Here is a 22,692-nt window from a genome sequence, read left to right as displayed (position 1 = left end):
CAACTGGAGAAGGAAATGGCAACCCACTCCAGTATTCTTGCTTGGAGAATCCCAGGGACAGAGGAGCCTGGTGGGCTACCACCTATGGGGTGGCACAGAGTCAGACACAACTGAAGTGACTTAGCAGCAGCAGCAGCTGCAGCTCTTCAACAAATGTTTATTAGGCATCTGTTCTGGACATGTGAGCAAGTACAGAGAGGAGGAGGAGGAGCTGGGGTCAAAGGCAGTGGGACACGAAGACAGTACCTGGGGCCGGGGTTTGAATCCCAGTACCGGCCGATTACCAGCGATGTGGCCCTGGGCAAATTATTTAACCTCTCTACCTGTAAAAAATGATGATTATACTACTACTAATATCATATGAAATGTTAAAATAATAATAATATTATAATTAATAATAATTCCTAACATTGCCATTTTAAGGACTAAATAACATGGGGCCAACCCTCAGACTAAACCATACCCGATATGTGCTGCATGATCAATAACATTTAGTTGTCACTATTTTTAAAGAAGCCATCTCTCAACAGCATGTATATTATCTATAGTGAAACAGATCACCAGTCCAGGTGGGATGCATGAGAAAAGTGCTCGGGCCTGGTGCACTGGGAAGACCCAGAGGAATCGGGTAGAAAGGGAGGTGGGAGGGGGGATCGGGATGGGGAATACATGTAACTCCATGGCTGATTCATGTCAATGTATGACAAAACCCACTGCAATGTTGTGAAGTAATTAGCCTCCAACTAATAAAAATAAATGAAAAAAAAAAAAAAAAAGAAGCCATCTCTCCCTCAGGTTGCTCACAATCTCAGTGACTTGGATCAATTTTTCTCCCATTTGTGACATTTTTCTGAAAGTCCTTTATAAGTTCACTAAGAAATGGTTCTGGGCTTCCCTGGTGTTCCTGTGATTAAGAATTTGCCTTGCAATGCAAGGGACACCAGTTTGATCGCTGGTCCATGAAGATGCCATATGCGGGAGGGCAACTAAGGCCACCACAACTTTTGAGCCTGAACTCTGGAGCAACTACGGGAGCCCGTGCTCCACAACAAGAGAAGCCACTGCAATGAGAAGCCCACGCACCGTAACTAGAGGGTAATCCTGTTCTCCACAACTAGAGAAAATCTGCAGGAACAGCAACGAAGACCCATCACAACCAAAGACAGATAAAATATATTTTTTAAAGATATGTACTTTAAAAACTAAAATAAAAATAAATGTTAAAAAAGACATGATTCTCCTTTTCAAGTTCATTAAGAATCCTGCCCCATGCATCACACAGAAAGTTAAGATCATTTATCTAGGAGGAGCGTGCCACCTCCGTGCTGGGAACCACAAGGAACAGAGAACTCCCTCCAGGCTGAGGGTCTGCTGGGGTCTGTCCACAATCCAGAGACACTGCTCCCTCTCCGGGTCTGCCTCAGCTGTCCCTTGCCAGACCATGCAGCTGGGCTGGTTACAGTTTACTGCTTGAATGATGGAAGCCAGGGAATGAGGGATAGGATTACAGAAGGTTCTGGAGTCCTAGCAACTTGCCTCTTCGGTGAGTCTCAAGTGTACCTAATTTAAACTTTCCTAAAATATACTCCTGGAGGGGGTCCAAATCTTGAGAACTACATTCTGAAAGTTCTCGAAAACCTGGGAGAATTGGAGGCCAGACTGTTCCTACCAGAGTTTGGACAAAATGCATTGGCTTCGTCGCCCCCTTCTCCTCATCCTAGCAGGGGCCCCAATAGAGGGGGCCGTGGAAGAGGAGGACCTTCCAACATGGGGGAGGGCAGTATGAGCTGGGTGTGCTCATGGCCCCTTGAGGTGACAGGAAGCAGCCTTCCCAGAACTTAGAAATGAGGGAGTTAGCACTGCTCAGACAGAAAGATGGGCAAATGCATGATTCCCTGGACCAGGTGGTAAAATAATGTGGCCTAAGAGACAGGCCCCTAGAGACTCCCCTGGTAGTCCAGTGGTTAAGAATCCGCCTTGCCATGAAGGGGCTACAGGTTCGATCCCTGCTCAGGGAACTAAGACTCCACATGCCACAGGGCAACTAAGCTCAAGCACCACAACTATGGAGCCTGTGTATGCTAGAGCCCACAAGCCACAACTAGAGAGTTCTCGTGCTGCAATGGAAGATCCCATATGATGTAACAAAGATTTGTGTGCCTCAACTAAGACCGGACACAGTCAAACAGATAAAAATAAGTTTTTTTAAAAAAAAAGAAAGATGTTTGAGAGCCATTGTCTTGGATAACTCTGGAAAAGAGCCTGGAAGAGGATGTCAGGCTGCTTAGAAACATACTTGCCATGGTCCAACCAGAAAATTCTATGCATCTGGTCCCATGGTCTGTGTATTCTGACTGTGTATCAGATTCTTCTAGGAACTCTCCTGCAAGAAGTCCATGGGTGGGGAACACTAGTGGTCCAGTGGTTAAAAATCTGTCTGCCAGTGCAGGGGACACAGGTTCCATCCCTGGTTGCAGATCTAAGATCCCACATGCCATGGGGTAACTAAGCGCCGGCAATCTAGAACCTGTGCTCACAACAAGAGAAGCCCCCGTGCACACAACTAGAGAAAGCCTGTACACCACAACAAAGACCCAGCAAAACACCGCCCCCAACCCAAAAGAAGTCCATGTGCTGGGGCTCCATCCCTCGATACTGAATCGAATACCCAGTGGAGGGGTTCACGAGTCAGGGCTTTGGGGCCGGCTATCTGGTGATGCTTAACATAGCCAGGATGGAAAGCTATCATAGGGGCCACTGAGGGTCCGCAACTCGGGGACAGCCCAGTGGTCCATGGTGGGCTTTGGCAGGGTTTAGGCACTCTGTCTGTGTGGAAGGTGGTGCCTTTGTCTGCCCCTGTTTCTGCCTCTTGGGAGTGCTGTCCTCTGATGGGTTTTCACGGTAACTGGGTTCCCTGGGTGCCTGGTTAGTGAGAGGATTCCCCAGTGAATGGACCCAGGCAGGGTAGGAGGGAGAAGCCCTGCTCTTGGTCTTGGACCTCCGCCCTCAGAGAGGGGTGAGAGACTTAGCCTTGGGAAAAGGGCCAGAGAGGCTGTCAGCCACTTACAGGCTCGGCCAGAGGCGCCCAGAAAGACACATAGCTCTGTGTGGTCCAGGCCAGCCCAAGTACCCCTGGGCAATGGGGGTTTGCATAATATCTGAGCCAACAACTGTATATATTTGCCTGGTCCTGAACTGTATGTGTTTATGCTTCTGGAACTCCCGAGGGTAGGGGGTTACGCTGATAGGATTTGGGATCTGGAAACCCCAGGCGAATACTATTCATTGCATCTAATTAGATTACAACACATGTAACTAGGACCTCCTTTAACCCTCATCAGAAGTTGAGGATGGGTCTGGGGTGACTCTCCCAGGTAACACACCATAAAGCAGACCTGGGGGCCAAGCAACTTGCCCAAGGTCAACTCAGGGTGAAGGCCAGCATCGGCCCTCCTGATTCACTCTACACCCACATCCTCACCCTTGGTGAGTTGGAATGTGTGCTCCTCACAGATGGGGTCCCCATCCTATTTTCCTTTTATTTGAAAAACAGTGACAGCACATCATAGACCCTCATTGAATGTCTGTTGGAAAAATGAAAAACTACCTTCCTAGCGTACCTGGCTCAGGATTGCTTCTGGCCTTTGAGAGAGAAGCCCAGCTATATAGCCACTCTCATGCACACCCCTGCCCCTGGTCTGCCACGTGGACTAAAATCTCTAAGTTTTGAGCAAAACTTTGGGTTAAAACACTGCATCCCCAAGAAGCACACACATGCTACAGAAAGCAGAATAACTGGGAAAAGAGGAGGGGAGGGGTACCTTTGTCTTGGATTCATTCAGCATTTGATTGACAGCAACGCAAAGGTAAGTAAACACCCATGATCTGACACTGTGAGATGGGACCTCGGTCACCATGGAAGCAGAACAAGGGATACAGCAAAAGTCAGTCCCAGAGAAAGCATGACTGTGTTAAAAATGTACTTCTTTGGGCTCCAAAAGTTTGTGGTCATATTACTCGAGGTCTTAAAAATACCCAAATACTCTCTTCTGAGTTGTTTCGTTGTTGTTCAGCTGCTATGTCATGACTGACTCTTGTGACCCCATAGACTGTAGCCTGCCAGGCTTTTCTGTCCATGGGATTCTCCAGGCACAGACACTGGGGTGGGTTGCCATTTCCTTCTCCAGGGCCTTCTGAGTTACGCTATGTCCTTTATTCTGTTACCTCAAATAAGGCAACTGTCCAACTCCCCTTCATGTGATTCCTTCCTATCCCTATAAACCACCCATTCTTAGGGGCATTTTTCAGTTTCCTCCTGGGAATGCGTGTGCCCTTGATTACTCACCACTGACTTCATTTTCATGGGACCAGAAGGTCCTCGAACTTTAGCAAAAGCCTTACATGACACCCTGATGCTTTTTCCCCGAGGTGCTCTCGCAGACACCCTCATCTCAGGAGAGAAACATACGAATGCCATTTTCCCCCTTCCTGGGACATTAGCCAGAATAGCCAGAAGGGGTCAAAATAAACTTTGACTGTTCAGTACTGACCTCAGGCCACTCACCTGTATTTATAATCTCTGAAGCACATTTGATGAGCTCTGAGCTTAGAAATGAGAAGCTTGAGAATTTTCAGGAAGATGAAGAAATTGACCTTGAAAAAAAAAGCAGATATAAATAAGTGATGGACTCTATGTGGCTATGAATATCAAGGTCATCCTGGACCCGGCCATCAGATCCTTGTCCATGGAAATAAGGGGCAGGTTGGCAGTCAGCCAGTCAGGTAGTAATGGTCAGGGTAATCACCTTTCTCCCAAAGGCCATCTCAACTGAGAGCCTGGAGAGGATTCTAAAGAGTTACTTATCCTTCTGGTTCTGGGAGACCCACCGCAATAGCCATCTGAGAAAGGCAAATAGACATTTACATTACTATTTTTAATTAAAATTATTGAGGGACTTTCCTGGTGGTCCAGTGGTTAAGAATCCACCTTGCAATTCATGGGACACAGGTTTTATCCCTGGTGGGGGAACTAAGACCCCAACATGCCACAAGGCATTGACAAAATTTTTTTTAAATAAAAATAAGTAAAATAGAAAAGACTTTAAAATGCCTCTATGCAATGGAGAAAGAGCCCATAGAGATGGTGATCGGGTTACAGTTAATGGAATAAAGTCCTATAGACATTGAGCCAACACAATACTGATGTCCTTGTCTCAAACCACAGATTGAAACACAAGCTGAAGAATCCAACATGTACCTGTAATTACTTGTCTTATTGGCCTGGGGAAAATCGATACTCAAAGCTAAGAGGACAGGGTTTCAGGCAAAAGGCTATGTAACCAATCTGCAAGCCAACAGGGAAAAGGGAAATTCCCGGCCAAGGAATATTTAGTAACAGAACACTTAAAGGCAAACTAAGTGTAACCAAGTAATTTATCCCATTTAATGGGATATCTGTTTTTCATCACAAAGAGAAAACGTTGTGTCCTTGGCTTAGTGGCTTGTTGAACTTGGGCATTTTTCTTACAAAGTAAGCCTAACAGGGAAAGGCACATATTTCAGGGCATTAATTTCAACCAGGACTGTCTCTTAGGAAATGAAGGTTTGTGATGAGCGTGTTGATTCATTGTTCTTTGGGTCTTCCAGAGACCAGACAAGAGAAAATGGGCATCGGCCAGTGACACGGAATGAATCACCAGCCTGGTGGACCGCAGAACCTCCATCCATCCAGGTGCCCCAGAACTCAGGGCTCAGCAGTCACAGTGGGATGGGATGGTTTGTCATCTGTACACCATCTGGAAAGGGGCTGAAGGAGGACATTTTTTTTTAACAAGTTTTTTTTTTTTTTGTCTGCACTGGGTCTCCATTGCTGTGTGCGGGCTTTCCCAAGCCACAGTGAGTGAGGGCTCCTTTGTGTCGTGGTGCACAGGCTTCTCACTGCGGTGGCTTCGGTCTCTCAGAGCACAGGCTCCAGGGTACATGGGCGCAGTAGTTGCAGCTCCCAGGCTCTAGAGTGCAGGCTTCCATAGTTATGGCACACGGGCTTAGTTGCTGCTCTGTGGCATGTGGACTCTTCCCAGATCAGGGATTGAACCTGTGTCCCCTGCATCGGTGGGCGGACTCTTATCCACTCTGCCACCAAGGTCCTGAAGGAGGACATTTTTGAAGAACCAAGCCAACTCCTGTTGGATTCTGTGACCAGATGTGGGACACTTAGGATCCCAAACATATAAGGCTCTTTTTCCAGCCCCAGACAATACAGAATGCATTCAATTCAGTTCAGTTCAGTCGCTTAGCCATGTCCCATTCTTTGAAACCCCATGGACTGCAGCACGCCAGGCTTCCCTGTCTATAACCAGCTCCCGGAGCTTACTCAAACTCATGTCCATCGAGTCGGTGATGCCATCCAACCATCTCATCCTCTCATCTCCTTCTCCTCCTGCCTTCAATCTTTCCCAGCATCAGGGTCTTTTCCAATGAGTCAGTTCTTCGCATCAGGTGGCCAAGTATTGGAGCTTCAGCTTCAGCATCAATCCTTCCAATGAATATTCAGGACTGATATCTTTTAGAATTGACTGGTTTGATCTCCTTGCTGTCCAGGGGACTCTCAAGAGTCTTCTCCAACACCGCAGTTCAAAACCATCAATTCTTTAGTGCTCAGCCTTCTTTATCGTCCAACTCTCATATCCATACATGACTACTGGAAAAATCATAGCTTTGACTAGACGGACCTTTGTCGGTAAAGTGATGTCACTGCTTTTTAATATGCTGTCTGGGTTGGTCATAGCTTTTCTTTCAAGGAGCAACTGTCTTTTAATTTCAGGGCTGCAGTCACCATCTGCAGTGATTTTTGGAGCCCAGGAAAATAAGGCCTCTCACAGAATGCATACGGTCAGATGTACTGTTCTTGGTGACGTTTCTTTGGCACCACCCAGCTGCCACGCTCAGATCTGGGTCTACAGGTTGGCAGGGGTGGTTGCAGCAAGGTGGGGGCTCAGAGTTTGATCTCATGGAACCCCAAACTCATCTGTCTCCCCACCACCCTGTCAACCCCGCCTCCCCTCAACCCTCTCTGCTCCTGCTGCCTGGACTAAAATACCTACATTAGAACTACTCCTTTGGGTTAAAACACTCCATCCCTAAGAGCCCTGCTGAAGGAAGGGCACACCAAAGGTGGACGGCTGGAGGGGGATTTCTCTTTCTTATCTGCTCACTCGTTCATTCTTTCAACAAGGAAGGATTCAATAAATACCTATGATCTGACTTACTCTCATCATGAGAAGGAGAAGATGGGATACAGCAAAGGAAAACAACCCACGTGCTGCAACCACTGAAGCCCAAGCACCTAGATCCTGAGCCAAGAAGACCCACCGCAATGAGAAGCCCGTGCACCGCAACAAAGAGTAGCCCCACTCACTGCAACTAGAAAAAGCCCATGCTCAGCAATGAAGTGCAGCCAAGAATAATAAGTAAATATATGTCTTTTTAAAGGAATAAAGGCCCTTCCTCTGCAAGGTCTCAGAGTAGCGTCACCAAGTGACTCTAACCCTCAGCGCAGCTTTGGGTTAATAATGATTGATTGTTATTTTTTTTTTCCCCTCTAAAAGAAGCTTCCTTAGTCTCCCCTCTCTCCTGCTAATGGTGTTGAAATTCAGGCCCTTTGCTTTGCTGTCCCTGGACTTGTCCATGACTGAAGACCCTGCAGCCCCAGGGTTTGTCCACATCGAAGACAGTTGCTAGGGGGCCACTGAGCTGACTACGGGTTTCTTTACATAGTCTGAAAACCCAGAGAGAAGGAGGCTTAGGGTGTGAGCCTGGATTTAGGTCCTGAACCAAAACAAGAAGCTTCTTTCTTGTAGGAGAGGGGATTATATTACTTCTGCCACGACACAACACCCAAGAGGAGTTGCTTACTTGTTTCTTCTCGTTCAACAGATCCAAACTATGGCTTAGCATCTTCATCTCGAGGGATCTGGCCCAGGTTCTTTCTGAGCCAGAGAATTTGATGGGAGGCTGGGAAAGGGGTGGGGTCCTCCACAGCTGCTGAGCTCAGAGAGGGTAAAGGGTGGGTGGGGTGGTCCTCACCGTTACACAAAGCATCATGGGTCCTCGGATGATCCACCAGATTTTCTTATTCTTATTGTTTCCCCAGCACCTAAGGCAAAGAGTGGGCAATAGAAGACTTACAGTTGAGACAGTAAAGACCCCGAGCTCCCTGGAAGAAGGCTCACTTGGTGTGGGGAGGGAGGACTCAAATCCCTTCTTATTAGGTTGATACTGTCAACTTTTATTTTTTTTGGCAAACCAAGAAAGTGGTCTTCATGCTAACAGCTCGCAGTGTATCCTTCTACATATTTTTCATGTTCACACAAACATAAACTCTTCATTATGTGGGCACACCTCATTTTCCTGTGCTTTACTTTGTTGCACTTTGCAGATACTGCATTTTTTACAAATCGAAGGTTTATGGCAAGCTTGCATCGGGCAAGTTTATTGGTGCCATTTTTTCCAACAGCATTTACTGTTGTGTGACATTCATGTGAATCTCTGAGTCACATTTTGGTAATTCTCACAATATTTCAAACTTTTTCATTGTTGTTACATTTGTTACGGTGATCTGTGATCAGTGGTCTTTGATGTCACCGTGGTCTTTGTTTTGGGGTGCTGTGAACTGTGCCCATATAAAACATTGAACTTTATAAATGTGTGTGTTCTGACTGCTCCACCAACTGCCCATTCCCCCATCTCTCTCCCTCTCCTCAGGCCTTCCTATTCCCCAAGACACAAATAGTGAAATTAGTCCAATTAGCAATCCTACAAAGGCCTCTAAGTGTTCAAGTGAAAGAAAGAGACATATCTCTCACTTGAAGTCAAATGTTAAAAACGCTGAAGGTTAGTGAGGAAGGCATGTCACAAGCTGAGACTGGCTGAAAGTTAGGGTTCTTGCCCCAAACAGTTAGCGAAGCTGTGAACACAAAGGAAAAGTTCTTGAAGGAAATTAGAAGTGCTACTCCAGTGAATGCACAAATGATAAGAAAGCAAAACAGCTTTCTGGCTGATATGGAGACAGTCAGAGTCTAGAGAGAAAATCAAACCAGCCACAGCATTCCCTTCAGCCAAAGGCTGATCCAAGCAAGGTCCTAACTCTCTTCAATTCTATGAAGGCTGAGAGAGCTGAGGAAGTTGCAGGAAAAAACAGTATGAAACTAGCTGGCGTGGGTTAATGAGCTCTAGGAAAGAAGCCATCTCTATGACATGAAAGTGCCAGGGGAAGCAGCAAGTGCTAGGTGCAGAAGCTACAGTGAGTTATCCGGAAGATCTAGCTAAGACCACTAATGAAGGTGGCTACACTGAACAACAGATTTTCAAGATAGACTAAGCAATCTTCTATCGGAAGAAGATTCCATCCAGGACTTTCATAGCTAGAGAGGAGAAGTCAATGCCTGGTTTCAAAGCTTCAAGGGACAGGCTGACTCTCTAGTTAGGGGGCTAATGCAACTGGTGACTTTAAGTTGAAACCAGTGCTCATTTATATTCCAAAAATCCTAACTTATACTAGATCTACCCTGCCTGTGATCTATACATGGAACAACAAAGCATGGATGACAGCACATCCATTTACAATGTGGGTTACTGAAAATTTTAAACTCACTGTTGGAAACTATTCAGAAAAAAAAAAATTCCTTTCAAAAATATTACTGCTCATTAACAATCACCTGGTCACACAAGAGCAATATATGAGAATATATGATCTTAGTTTTCGGACCAGGGATCAAGCTTGCATACCCTGCATTACAAGGCTGATTCTTAACCACTGAACCACCAGGGAAGTCCCTGTTTTGTTTTTAACTTCTGAACTTCTTTTTGTGTGTCTCCTCCCTTCAATCTCATTTGAGACGTAAGAATCAGGGACACACTTTTCTTGTTCTTATATTTCTATCTTTACACATACCATTTTTTCAGTCTTCACCCAAGAGCTCTGATGAAGATGTACAATGGGATTAACATTGTTTTCATGCCTACTAGCATAAGGTCCATTCTGCAGTCCATAGATCAAGGAGTAACAGATGAATTACTACAAATCTTTGATTCTTTTTTCTATATTCTTAAGTATATTCTAGAAGGGCCAACTGGAAGGGAGTGGACACTCTCTTTGGGAAAATGATGTATTTCCTTATATTGGGGCCTATCTTGGAATGAGGCTTCCCAGGTGGCTCAGTGGTAAAGAACCTGCCTGCCAATGCAGGAGATGCAGGAGATGTGGGTTCGATCGCTGGGTCGGGAAGATCCCCTGGAGAAGGACATGGCAACCCTCTCCAGTCTTCTTGCCTGTGAAATCCCACGGACAGAGGGAACCTGGTGGGCTGTAGTCCACGGGGTCGCAAAGAGTCGGACATGGCTGAGCGCACAGCACAGCACAGCACATCTTGGACTAACTAGCTCACAGAAGTGTAAGAAGAGGCGAGTTACCTACCCTGTATTCTCCAGCCAGGCACGGACAATGCTCCAGGGCACAACGAAGAGCACCGGGAAGGCTGGGAGAAAACGTGGAAATGGAGTCAAGGGCTGGTTGGCCAAATTTGCCTACCGTCCACCCCACCCTGATGGGCCAAGCACACCTGGTTAAAATTACAAAAACCCAAACATCATAGAATTGTGGACTGTGAGAGCTGGAGAGACCTACAGATGGCACAGAGCCATCCAATTTTTGGGAAACCAGGAGGCAGACAGAAGCTACCTGTCACCAAGTAGGTTAGAGTAAATCCAAAGACATTCATCAAGCCTCCTGAATCTCAGGCCAGAGTTAGGCCCTCTGAATACTGCAGTCTCAACTTCCCTGAGAATCTATGGCAGCAGAGGCTCCAGATCTCATCCTGGAGACTTGGTTGGCCCATGGACTGAATGTTTGTGTCCCCCAAATTCATACATTGAAGTCCTAACTCCCAGTGTGATAGAATTTGAAGAAGGGACCTTTGGAGGTAATTTGGTTTAGATGGCATATGTGTAGGGGCTGGTCATCATGATGGGATTACTGTCCTTATCAGAAGAGACCAGAGACCTTGCTTTCTCTTTCTCTCTCTCTACAATGATATGAGGCTACAGCAAGAAGGCAGCAGTCTGCAAGCCAAGAATAGGACCTTCATCGGAACTCAACCATCCTGGTACCACAATCTCACACTTCTCAGCCTCCAGAACCTTGAGAAATAAACGTCTGCATTTTAAGCCACACTGTCTATAGCATCTGTTATGGCAGCCCTAGTAGATACTACAGTTGGGGACAGGTTAGGAGGAATGTCATCTGATTCTACCAAAAGCCTTCCCAAATTTTTAATGTGTGCATTGGGTCTACAGCACTTATATCTACATGCATGTACATGCGGGTGCGTGTGTGTACACACACACACACACTACCCCTCTCTTCAGAGTCTCTCGTCATTGAGGAATTATCTGTCCCAGAAACCTCCTTCCAACTCCATCCAAAAGCTCTACTGGGCTCCCATGTTCAGACAGATCCCCAGTTCAGGTCACTCACCCCAACCCACCAGCAGGTATCTGGGCCACAGCCGCCTTTCTGAAAATACTATGGGCTCCAGCAGCGTGTGAAGGTAAAGGCCTTCGACCAGCAGCCACGAATAATTGGTGCCCACAAAGTAATGTAAAAGGATCTGGGCCGAGCGGCAGGAGGCAGAGATCTGGAAAGGACAGAGCATCTGGGGGTGAGTGCAGGCTCCTCAGCATCTGGCCCACAGCCGAGGGGAGAAGGGCCTCCCCACACAAGTCCCTCCCTCCGGACTCCCCTCTCTCTAGGACAAGTAGATTTTTAGACACAGTGCTATGGCACACTTTATTAATAGACTACAGCACACTGTAATACACCATGTTCAGTGTTCTTATTATATGCACTCCCTGCTCTGCTTGGTCGCTCAGTCATGTCCAACTCTTTGCGACCCATTCTTGGGACACTGGCTTAAAAAAAAAATCAGGTGATGTATCTCTTACCAGAAAGACTGACACCCCTTTCTCTCTCTCATCCACTCCCCAGCCTCATCTTCCTGCTCTCTGATTCCCAGGACTGATCCGCCAGGTAGAGCCCAGGAATGAGTAAGCACATACCTCGGACATGTAGGACAGCCACCCTTTCTCACTGTTGGGCTTCTTGGAGTAAGATTTGTATAAGATGACGTCTTTCACCAGCACAGCCAGGGCTTTCAGGATGAAAGAGGCAAACAAGTTCATGTGGATGTAATTACGTGTGCAGTGGAGTTTTCTGGGCAGGGAGAAAACCAAGGATCTTCCCTCAGAAAAGAAAGGCTCAGACCAACAGGCTTGTGCCCGAAACCTGTGTATGTGCCACCGAAGGGCACAGGTTCAGAGTGTAGGCTGCAGAACTGGATGGGTGGCGTAAAGGATCTTACCTCTCTCTGCCTCACTCTCCTCAGCTGTAAGATGGGGAGAATAACAGGTACCATTTTATAACATGTTCAACATGCCAGGCTACATTCCAAGCTATTTGCATGTGGATGTACTTAAGGGCATCCTTACTCCTTACAACGACTGGAGGAAGAGGTAGGCTCACTATTCTGATATTCCAAATGGAGGAAATGGGGCAGAAAGTTTAAGTCCAGAGTCCCAGAGCAGTAAGTGGCAGAGGTGAGATTTAGATTCAGAAACTCTGAGGTCCGTATATGACTCTCCAAGACTCTACTCCCTGTAAGAACAAGGGCACTCGCAGCAAAGGCTGTAGGAGGAATCAACCAGTTAATGGGTGAAAAGTGCTCACACAGCACCTGGCACATAAGAAGTACCCAGAAAATGTCAACTCCCATGACCTCCCTCACCCACCTGGAGCCTCCAGTGCCAGCCGAAGTAAAACTGCATCCTTGATCTCTCTAGACAAAAAGGCCCTTTTCCATCACTGTGTCCTCAGAGCCCCGCCTATGCCCCTGTGTGGCTCATGTCCAGCCCTGCCTCTCTCTAGAGCTATTATTACTTTTTTAGTTTCCAAAAAGATTTGAGCAGGTCTTTGTGTTTCATGATTCATGAATTCTTCTCCCTAGACTGGGCAGGGACTGGGTCTTGCTCTCCTCAAAGCCAGAGACAAAAATGAAGACATGGTCGACCCAGGCTGTGCTCAAGTTACTTCTTCTGGGGCTGGGCAGTTATCTTCTCCTGGCCTTGTTCTGACACTTTGGGAATGTGAGCGGAGGTGGTCACCAACAGCAGTGGGCACAGGCTACGGAATTCTCTCCTGTTATTCAATGATTGCTCTCACACTGGGGCAGGTGGTCATGACTCCGCTCTCTGCTCCAGGAGCTAAAGAACATCATGGGATTGAGGGGGCAGGGGGGGGGGGCCAGAACTGGACCTTGCAGAGCCCAGATGGGAGCGGCTCTGGAACCAGCATCCAGGGTCCCCCCATCCAGATCTCTGCATCTGTGTTGAATGCTCAGAGACAGCCTTGGAGGGTTCCTTAAGGGGTCTATAAGAATCTCACTTGAGTGACTTTTAAAATGACTTAGTAAAATGCACTCCAGTTTTGGATTCTGAAAAACACTACGATAAAGGAATGAAAGTGCTCAGCCTCTGGACCACCTGCTTATGATCTTGGCTCCATCACTCACCAGCTGTGTGACTGTGGGCAAGTCACTTCATCTCCCTGTGTTTCAGTTAACTCACTCATAAAATGGGGGTGATAATAAGGCTAATCTCCAGGGATTAGAATTCATCTTAATTCTGATTAGAAATAGACTTAAGTGACTTAATACATGTAACATGCTTTAGAACAGGGCCTGGCGTCCTCAAATGGTTAATGGCTAATTGGAGTTTGAGGGTCCTGGGTTAAAACCCCAGCTCTCCCACTCACTAATATGCTTGGGGGAAGTTTCTTAATCTTGTCCATAAAAATAGTGCATCCAGTGGAGCTATGGTGAGAATGGGCTGTGGCAGTCATGGGCATGTACAATTAGGAGTTTAGAGCATGCGTATGTACAACTAGGACTTTAGAGCAGGGACTAGGAGTTTGGGCAGAGCTCAACTAATCCAAAGAGAGAAAGGCAGAGTTGGGAGGCCCAGATTCCAGTCCGAGCTGTGCTTGGCAACCCAGGGTAGCTCAGTACCTCCCCCAGGACCTCCCAGATCCCTTCCCTTTGCCTACAAAAATGGGATGGATGGACTGGAGACTGTCTCAGATCCCCTCCAGCTCTGACGAGCCATGAAATCACCCAGCCTGGTCTCCTGTCTTCTCAAGGGAGCCAGTGAGCACATGCCTGGATTCCTGCCTGAGCACGTGCAGGCAGCAGCTCCACTCACCGAAGAAACAAGAGGAGGGTGAGGGCCAGGAAGAGCGAGACGATGGAGAGAGAGTAGCCCACCGTGTACAACAGCTGCAGTATCGACAGCAAGGTGCGGTGTTGAACCTGAATGCAGAGGAAGAGCAGACACGACCAGTCAGCCAGGCAGCTATGGTGTCCAGCCCCTGGATCCATGCCCCCAACCACCGAGGGTCTAGGTTTGAACCCGAGGAGACGTGTTGACACCATAGCCCTCTGGCACATCTCAGAGCTCAAGGAACCTTCATGAGTGAAGAACCCACCATGGGTCTCACCTCCGTGGTTGGTCCCACCACCCAGCAGTGATGCACCAAGATTCACGATATCCTAAGAGAAACTGTGTCCAGGACCAGAGGGTGCCTTGGGAATGAAGACAGATTCTTTGCCCCTGGATGTGCTGTTCCTAGAGTGTAGGGGCCTCTCTTTCTGGAAGACAGGGCCAGGTTTCCATCTAGATGTCTCCCTCCTAAAGTAACTCTTCATAGATGATCCCTTAAACGAAGACCCAGTTAAACATTGGAATATTTTCTGAGTCCCAGGATAACCCGATGTTGAACAGAGGATAGTTTACTCGAAATTCTGTGGGATTTTCTAATGGAATACCTTCTCACTCAATCTTGTGCATATAGCCATCAAGATTAAGTTTCTGAATAAATTTTTGCACAAGAACCCACAGTTAATACGTATTATCTGCTAGATTATGCCTAAACTTGTCTGCATGACCTTAACAGAAGTTCATCAGCTTCACAGAAGTAAAATTGGGATACAGCAAACTGCACATATTGAAAGTATAAACCTTGGGGAATTTGGACATGACTATATTTCTGATATCATCACCACGTTCAAGATAATGAACATTTCCATCACCTCCCCAGAGTTTCCTTGTGACCCTTTGTAATTCATCTCCTCTCGTTGTTTCTTGCCCTTAGAGACTAGTTTGCATTTTCTAAAATGTTTATAAATGGAACCTTGTAAGTGTTCAATTTTCTGTCAGGCTTATTTCCCTCGGAGTAATTATTTAGAGATTCATCCTTGTCATAGCGTGTATCTTAGCTCATTCCTTTGTTATTGTTCAGTTACTCAGTCGTGTCCGACTCTGCAAACCCACGAACTGCAGCACGCCAGGCTCCTCTGTCCTTCACTATCTCCCAGAGATTGCTCAAACTCATGTCCATTGAGTCAGTGATGCCATCTGACCTTCTCATCCTCCCCTTATTCTCCTGCCCTCAATTTTTCCCAGCATCAGGGTCTTTTCCAATGAGTCATCTCTTCACATCAGGTGGCCAAAGTATTTGAGCTTCAGCTTCAGCATCAGTCCTTCCAATGAGTATTCAGGGTTGATCTCCTTTAGGACTGACTGGTTTGATCTCCCTGCTGTTCAAGGGACTCTCAAGAGTACTACTCAGCCAGCATTTTTTGACAACATGGATGAACCTCGAGGGTATTATGCTAAGTGAAATAAGTCAGACAGAGAAAGATAAATACTGTATGATTTCACTCGTATGTGGAATATTAAAAATGAACAATCAAAAGCAAACAAAAATATAAATGATCAAACCAAACAAAAACAAACATGTATACACAGAGAACAGAGTGGTGTTTATCAGAGGGGGCGTGGCAGGGGAAAGGGTGAATTGGGTAAAGAAGATCAACTCTATGGTGATAGATGGAAAGTAAACTTGTGGTGGTGAGCATGCTGTAGGGTTTACAGAGGTAGCAATACAAAGTCATTCACATGAAACTTAAATAAATCAGGATTACTGTTGAGTAGTATTCTATTATGAATATACCACGATTTACTTATGCAGTCACCCATTGATGGACTTTTGGATTGCTTTCAGAGTTTAACTTTCACAAATAAAGTTGCTCTGAAAACTTCTGTACAAGATTTTATGTGGACACAGGTTTTCATTTCTCTCAGATAAATGTCTAGAAATAGAATGACAGGGTAGCATGGTATATGCTTTAACTTCTTAAGAAGCTGCCAGACTGTTTTCTAAATAAGTTGTATCAGTTTACATTCCAACCAGAGTGCCAGCTGCTCAAGAATCGACTAACATTTCCTGCAATCAGTCTTTTACATTTCTGTCATTCTAATGGGTGTGTCGTAGCGTCTTATGGCGGTTTTATTTGCATTTCGCTAATGATTAATGATGTTGAGAATCACTTCATGTGCTTATTTGCCATCTGTATGTTTTATTTGGTAAAGTATCTGCTCAAATATTTGGCCGTCTTTTAAACTGGATCATTGGTCTTAATTTTGAATTGTAAATCTTTATATATTCTAGACATAAACCCATCAGATACATGTTTTGCAAGTATTTTCTCCCACTTTGTGGCTTGCCTTTTTATTTTTTTCAGTTCAGTTCATTCGCTCAGTCGTGTCTGACTCTTTGTGATCCCATCGACTGCAGCACACCAGGCTTCTCTGTCCTTCACCAACTCCTGGGGCTTGCTCAAACTCATGGCCATTGAGTCGGTGATGCCATCCAATTACCTCAACCTTTTCTCCTCCTGCCCACAATCTTTCCCAGCATCAGGGTCTTTTCCAATGAGTTCTTCACATCAGGTGCCAAAGTATTGGAGCTTCAGCTTTAGCATCAGTCCTTCCAATGAATATTCAGGACGGATTTCCTTTAATTGATTGTCTTGATCTCCTTGCAGTCCAAGGGACTCTCAAGAGTCTTCTCCAACACCACAGATCAAAAGCATCAATTCTTCAGTGCTCAGCTTTCTTTATGGTCCAACTCTCACATCCATACATGACTACTAAAAACACCATAGCTTTAACTAGATGGACCTTTGTTGGCAAGGTAATGTCTCTGCTTTTTAATATGCTGTCTAGGTTTGTCTAAGTTTATTTTTTTTAAGTGTCTTTAAAAGAGCCTAAGTTTTCAATTTTGATAAAGTCCAATTTATCAACTTTTCTTTGGTCACTTAGTAGCCCTCTCAGTTATTAGCTAGACTGTCTTGGTACAGCAGAGTTTGTGTTTTAACTGACCCTTATTCTACTTAATTTGTTGTTGTTTAGTTGCTAAGTTGTGTCTGATTCTTTGTGACTCCATGGACTGTAGCCCGCCAGGCTCCTCTGTCCATGGGATTTCAGGCAAGAATACTACAGTGGGTTACCGTGCCCTCCTCCAGAGGATCTACCTGACCCAGGTATCGAACCCATGGCTCTTCTGTCTCTTGCATTAGCAGGTGGGTTCTTTACCACTGAGCCACCTGGGAAGCCCCATTCTACCTAATAATGGCCCCCCAAAGTAGTGATGCTGGCAATTTGGATGTGCCAAAGAGGTCATAAAGTGTTTCCTTTAAGTGAAGAGATGAAAGCTCTTGAGTTAATAAGGAAAGAAAAAAAAAAATCACATGCTGAGGTTGCTAAGATCTATGATAAGAACAAATCTTCTATCTGTGAAACTTTAGAGAATCAGTGGCACTTGTTGTCACACTTTAAACTGTAAAAGTTACAGCCACCATGCATGATGAGTGCACAGCTAAGACGGAAAAGGTATTAAGTGAGTACAGTTTTGAAAGACACTCACAGACACACACACACACACACAATATCCTTAAAAAGCACCAATTACTATGCATAAGGGCCCCCAGTGTGTTGTTAGTTGGAAGAACATAACACATCTCATTTTCCAAAACCCCAAAGGGCAAAGATTTACTAACACTAGCCTTGTTTGGGCAAAAATTCAACCGTCTACTAGAAACACAGGTAAACATGACCAGAAACTTTTTGTTAAGTGTTTGATTTCTTAGAAATATGACCATTTGCAGAGAGGAGGAGGCAATGCCTGTGTCCTCACTGCTCTAAAGAGAGAACCTTTACTTCCTGTCTTGGAAAGTTCACCTTTTCAATCTTGTTTTGCAGTCCTAGTTGCCTGACCTGAGCCCAAAGCAAGTGGCAGGCATTTCACACCAGCTGGTGAATTCGTCATCACCACGTCCCTTCACAGTCACCTGGGGAACCTTCCCATCAGTATGGACGCCTCGACCCCACCACATCCCCACTGACTCAGAATCTGTGGAACCATTCAATATTTATTAAGTACCCACTGTATGTGAAGGTTCTGTGCACTTTTACCAGCACTGTGCCAGAGGGTGGCAGCTGTTCAGATATGACTGACTTTGCTATTTTTCTCAAGCAGCTTTGTCCAGGAGGGAAGATAAGAAATGTATACAGTTTGCCCAAATCACAGCATGAAGTTAACAAGAGCATGGTGCTGTGACAAAAGTCAGACAGAACCTTGAGATAAGCTGAATCCAACCCAACCACAGGCATGATTTTAATACCTTTAAGAGGTGTGGCCTGTCACATGGTCTAGAAACAGGGAATTTTGCCAATTCCAGTCAAGGAAGAAAGTTAAAGAGAGGTTTAGAAAAAATTCCCTGCAGATAGAGAGGATGTGACAGAAGGCTTTTCATGCCTGATGGGAAGATGTGATAGACTTGAGAGTCAAGGACTGGCCAGTTCCCACTGGGGGAAGAAGTGAACCACAAACACAATGATTCACTGCCCAGCGACCCAGCTGGATCCTAGGGGTGGAGCCGGCACTCTTACTTTACGTCTGGTGACAAGGGGTCAGGCTCTATCCAGAGACTCGTATGTCTGTCAGCTCTTTAAACCCTTGTGTGGTCATGGGCAGTAAATGTGCTCTTCTGGGGCATGGATGGGAAAGCAGAGGCCCAGTGCAGTGAAGGGTGAGGTAAGAAGAGCTAGAAAGCAAATGGGCTTCCCTGGTGGCCCAGGGGTTAAGAATCCACCTACCAATGCCAGAGACATGGATTCGATCCCTGATCCAGGAAGATCACACATGCCTCGGAGCAACTAAGCCCGTGCACCACAGCTATTGAGCCTGTGCTCTAGAGCCTGGGAGTAGCAACTGCCGAAGCCTGAGTGCCTAGAGCCCAGGCTCCACAACAAGACAAGCCACAGGAATGAGAAGCTGGCTCATGGCAACTAGAGAGCAACTCCCACTCACCTCAACTAGGGAAAGCCTGCATAGCAACAAAGACCCAGCACAGCCAAAAACAAATAAATAATTTTTTTTTTTTTTTTAAGAATTAGAAACAGGGCTTCCCTGGTGGTTCAGTGATAAAGAGTCTGCCTGCCAATGCAGGAGACACAGGTTCGATCCCTGGTCCGGGAAGATCCCACATGTCGAGGAACCACAAAGCCCATGGGCCACAACTATTGAGCCTGTGCTCTAGAGCCCAGGAACTGCAACTACTGAGCCCACATGCCACAACTATTGAAGCCCGAGCGCACTAGAGCTCTTGCTATGCAATGAGAGAAGCCACCACAATGAGAAGCCTGTGCACAGCAACTAGAGAGTAGCCCCTGCTTGCCACCACTAGAGATGAGCCCGCTCAGCAATGAAGACCCACAGAGCCAAAGTAAATAAATAAATAAATAAATTTTTTTTAAAAAAAGAATTAGAAACAGTAAAAGAAAGAAAGAAATGGAAATTCCACATTAAAAAAAAAAAAAAAACACAAGAGCTAGGAAGCAAGGACTCTGGACATGAAGGTGGGCTGCCTGGGCCCTTGACCTTGAGCTCGTAACCAGAAGCTAGGTGTGTTCCCTCAGGACACAGTCTCCTGTCACCACCCGTCCACATTCTAGGAGGGGGAGGATACGGGAGACTGTCGGAGAGTGACAGGTGCTGTCAAGGCTGGAGAGACCATTCTCCATGGGGTGGCCTTGGAAGACTTTGCTTGAAAGGAGACATTGACTTTGAAATGTGACTTTGGAGAAGGAGAAGCCAAAGAATAGCTGGGGAAACGTGGGCCAGGCGGTAGGAGCAGCAAGCACAGACGCTGGTTGTCTTTCCTTAGGGGTTCATGTCTCGGCCCAGCAGCAGAAGACGTGCTGTGTCTGCCATTGGAGTTGTGGTTTGGGGTGACCAAGGACCTTGCCAAGTGAGTCTGGGGCCGATGCGCTGGGGCAGGCTCCTTGTGTGGAGCCCCGGCACAGGGTGGTTTGGGCCCTGAGGTCCGCCCTCACGAAGCCCAGCCAACTCACTTTTTGTTTGAAGCTGTGATCCTCGGCGCATTCGGAGTTGTCCTGCCAAACAGCCGTGGAGTTCTCCAGTGTCTGCCAAGCACCCCGAGACAGGCAGTATCTGTAGGCCCTTCCTGAGTTCTCTGAAAGTAAACACAGCTCTGGGGGAAAGGTCAGAGCACGCAGCTCGCTCTCCGAGCACGTGGGAAGGCCCTCATTCTCACCGCAAAGCTGTGGAAAAATCCCAGGGAAGAGGAATTTTCACTTCCCCTTCAGGGGACTCGTTAGCATCCTCACTGTTTATTTGGGATGGAAGGAAAAACACGGAAGCCTCTACATTTTGTAGCAAACCACAACCCATTAATGTCTGCTGTGTTTACCCGAAGTCCCTGGTGACTCAGATGTGACAGCCCTCCAAGGTGCAGCCCAGCTGGGAGACACAGACCTGGGGCTTCCTGATGCCCAAGAAGCCATGCCATGGAGAAGAAAGGGCACTGGACAAAGCCAGCTCCACCTCCTACAAGTTCTGTGGCCTTGGGTGGGGCCCTATTCCACCCAGTCCCTCAGTTCCCACTTCTGATGACAAGTCTTGACTGTTCCACCTCCAGTTTTTTTTCTTTCCTGTTCTTCCCAACCTATCGCCTCTGCCTGAATCCACATCCTCATCCTCTCTTTTTCTGGACCACTGCAGGAGCTTCCAGACTTGCCCTTGTTATCTCCCTCTGTCCCTCGGTCCATCAGCCACAGGCTACCCACGTCAGCTCCCCCAAACCACCTCCTCATGCCTTAACACCTTCAGTGGCTCCACATCTCTAGAGAGGGGAGTTTAAAGCCCGAATCATAAAGCACAGGTCCGGCCTCATTGCTTGGTCTTTTTGTGCCGGTATATTCTCTCCCTTGGGCTTCCCTTGTAGCTCAGTCGGTAAAGAATCTACCTGCAGTGCAGGAGACCTGGGTTCAATCCCTGGGTCAGGAAGATCCCCTGGAGAAGGATGTGGCAACCCAGTCCAATAACCTTGACTGGAAAATCTCATGGACACAGGAGCCTGGTAGGCTGCAGTCACTGGGGTCACAAGGAGTCAGGCATGACTAAGCAACTAACACTCACTTACTTATTCTCTCCCTTCTTACATTCTAATGCTTCTTCCTCTAAGCTCATCTCGTGAGAACTATGCAGCCAAGTCTGTGGTAACCAGGCCTGGACTCTCAAATCTTCAAAGGAGAGAGGACCAGGATACAAGCAGAGCCTCCAGGCACAGAAGACTTGAGGGAAGACAGGAGAAGCAGCAGAGAGGAAAAGGAGGATGTGCTACTGACAGCTTAGGAGGAGACCTTTTATGGGAGAAGAGGGCTGGAGAAAACAATCTGATTGGAGCCCCCTCCTAACCAAACCCTGGCTGCTCTACCCAGGGAAGCCTTAAAGGAAAAGTTAGATATTGGTAAAATAAGACTTCTTACCTTCACGCCACCAAGGTAAGTAGGAAGGGCAGGGGACAGAGACATTTCCAGGAGTGGAATGAGGCCAGCACGCGTACTGATCGAAGGTCCCATTACAGACTGCACCTGCAGAGAAAAGTGGGCAAAATAAACCGAGGGAGCCCAGAACCCATCTCACTGGCACTGATGCTGGTGTGGCCCGAGTAGGGACCAGCCAGGGCGTCCCACTCTCTGGCGTCAGATCAAGGATGAGGAACCATGTGGGGAGGACAGGAATGCTTCACGCAGCCCCACATGTGGCTCTGTCTACCCAACCTGACCCCTGGCGGTGGTCCAGTCTTTCATGTCAACACGCACGTCACACTGGTGTTGGTTTACTTTACACGGGCTGAACTCTTGCAGAAACTCAGGGTCGGGAGGACACTTGGAGGTTCAGCCAGCGTCTTCTGTCCTGTAAATAACTGTCAAACCCTCACTAGTTATATCTATGAAATGTGCAAAATGACCGGTGGATGGAAGGGCATCTGCAAGGTTGAGGTTCTTAGTCACAAGTACCTGAGTCAAGCACTACCTGGTCAGATTTCTCTGTTTGAAGATGAATCCTATAATCATTATGAAATATCTGGGACTCTCAAGCAGCTCAGGGGATGAGCTGGTGCTTGGCAATGAGATGCTATAACATAAGCATCAGCTTTATGAGCCCCCAGGATCAAATGAAGGGGCTTCAGGCTGGAACCCAAACATCCATATTGCAAGCTCCTCACTCCTGGTTACCAAACATCATTTCCTACCATGGGCTCCCTATTACTCTAGAACTCAGGGGCCACTTGGAGTGAAGAGTCAGGTCACTGGCATCAGGACCGAGCCGCAGGTCTGGAGCTTGGGGCACCCTGTAGACCTGGCTGCCGGGTC

At 46.8% G+C, this 22,692-nt stretch overlaps 1 protein-coding gene across 3 annotated transcripts in view; it reads right to left on the bottom strand.

Annotated features, from left to right (window-relative positions):
- GLP2R (glucagon like peptide 2 receptor) overlaps positions 1-22,692 on the bottom strand; it is a 45,541-nt gene that overhangs the window by 14,618 nt on the left and 8,231 nt on the right. For 2 of the 3 annotated variants that reach the window (XR_009692985.1, XM_061143475.1), the window contains exons 3-10: positions 21,802-21,906; positions 20,365-20,504; positions 14,311-14,417; positions 12,115-12,268; positions 11,534-11,693; positions 10,475-10,535; positions 8,086-8,155; positions 4,565-4,653 (exon numbers count right to left, since the gene is read on the bottom strand). Coding sequence is in view for 2 of the 3 variants with exons in the window: in XM_061143475.1 (XP_060999458.1) it covers positions 4,565-4,653; positions 8,086-8,155; positions 10,475-10,535; positions 11,534-11,693; positions 12,115-12,268; positions 14,311-14,417; positions 20,365-20,504; positions 21,802-21,906 (886 nt within the window). In the remaining variant the exon portion in view is untranslated. The remainder of the gene's footprint in view (positions 1-4,564; positions 4,654-8,085; positions 8,156-10,474; positions 10,536-11,533; positions 11,694-12,114; positions 12,269-14,310; positions 14,418-20,364; positions 20,505-21,801; positions 21,907-22,692) is intronic. The other variant, XM_061143476.1, reaches the window with a different exon arrangement.

This window comes from Dama dama, chromosome 5, assembly GCF_033118175.1.
Source record: "Dama dama isolate Ldn47 chromosome 5, ASM3311817v1, whole genome shotgun sequence".
NCBI lineage: Eukaryota > Metazoa > Chordata > Mammalia > Artiodactyla > Cervidae > Dama > Dama dama.
Note: the sequence above shows the minus strand (reverse complement) of the source record. Positions and strands in the feature narration are given on the sequence as shown.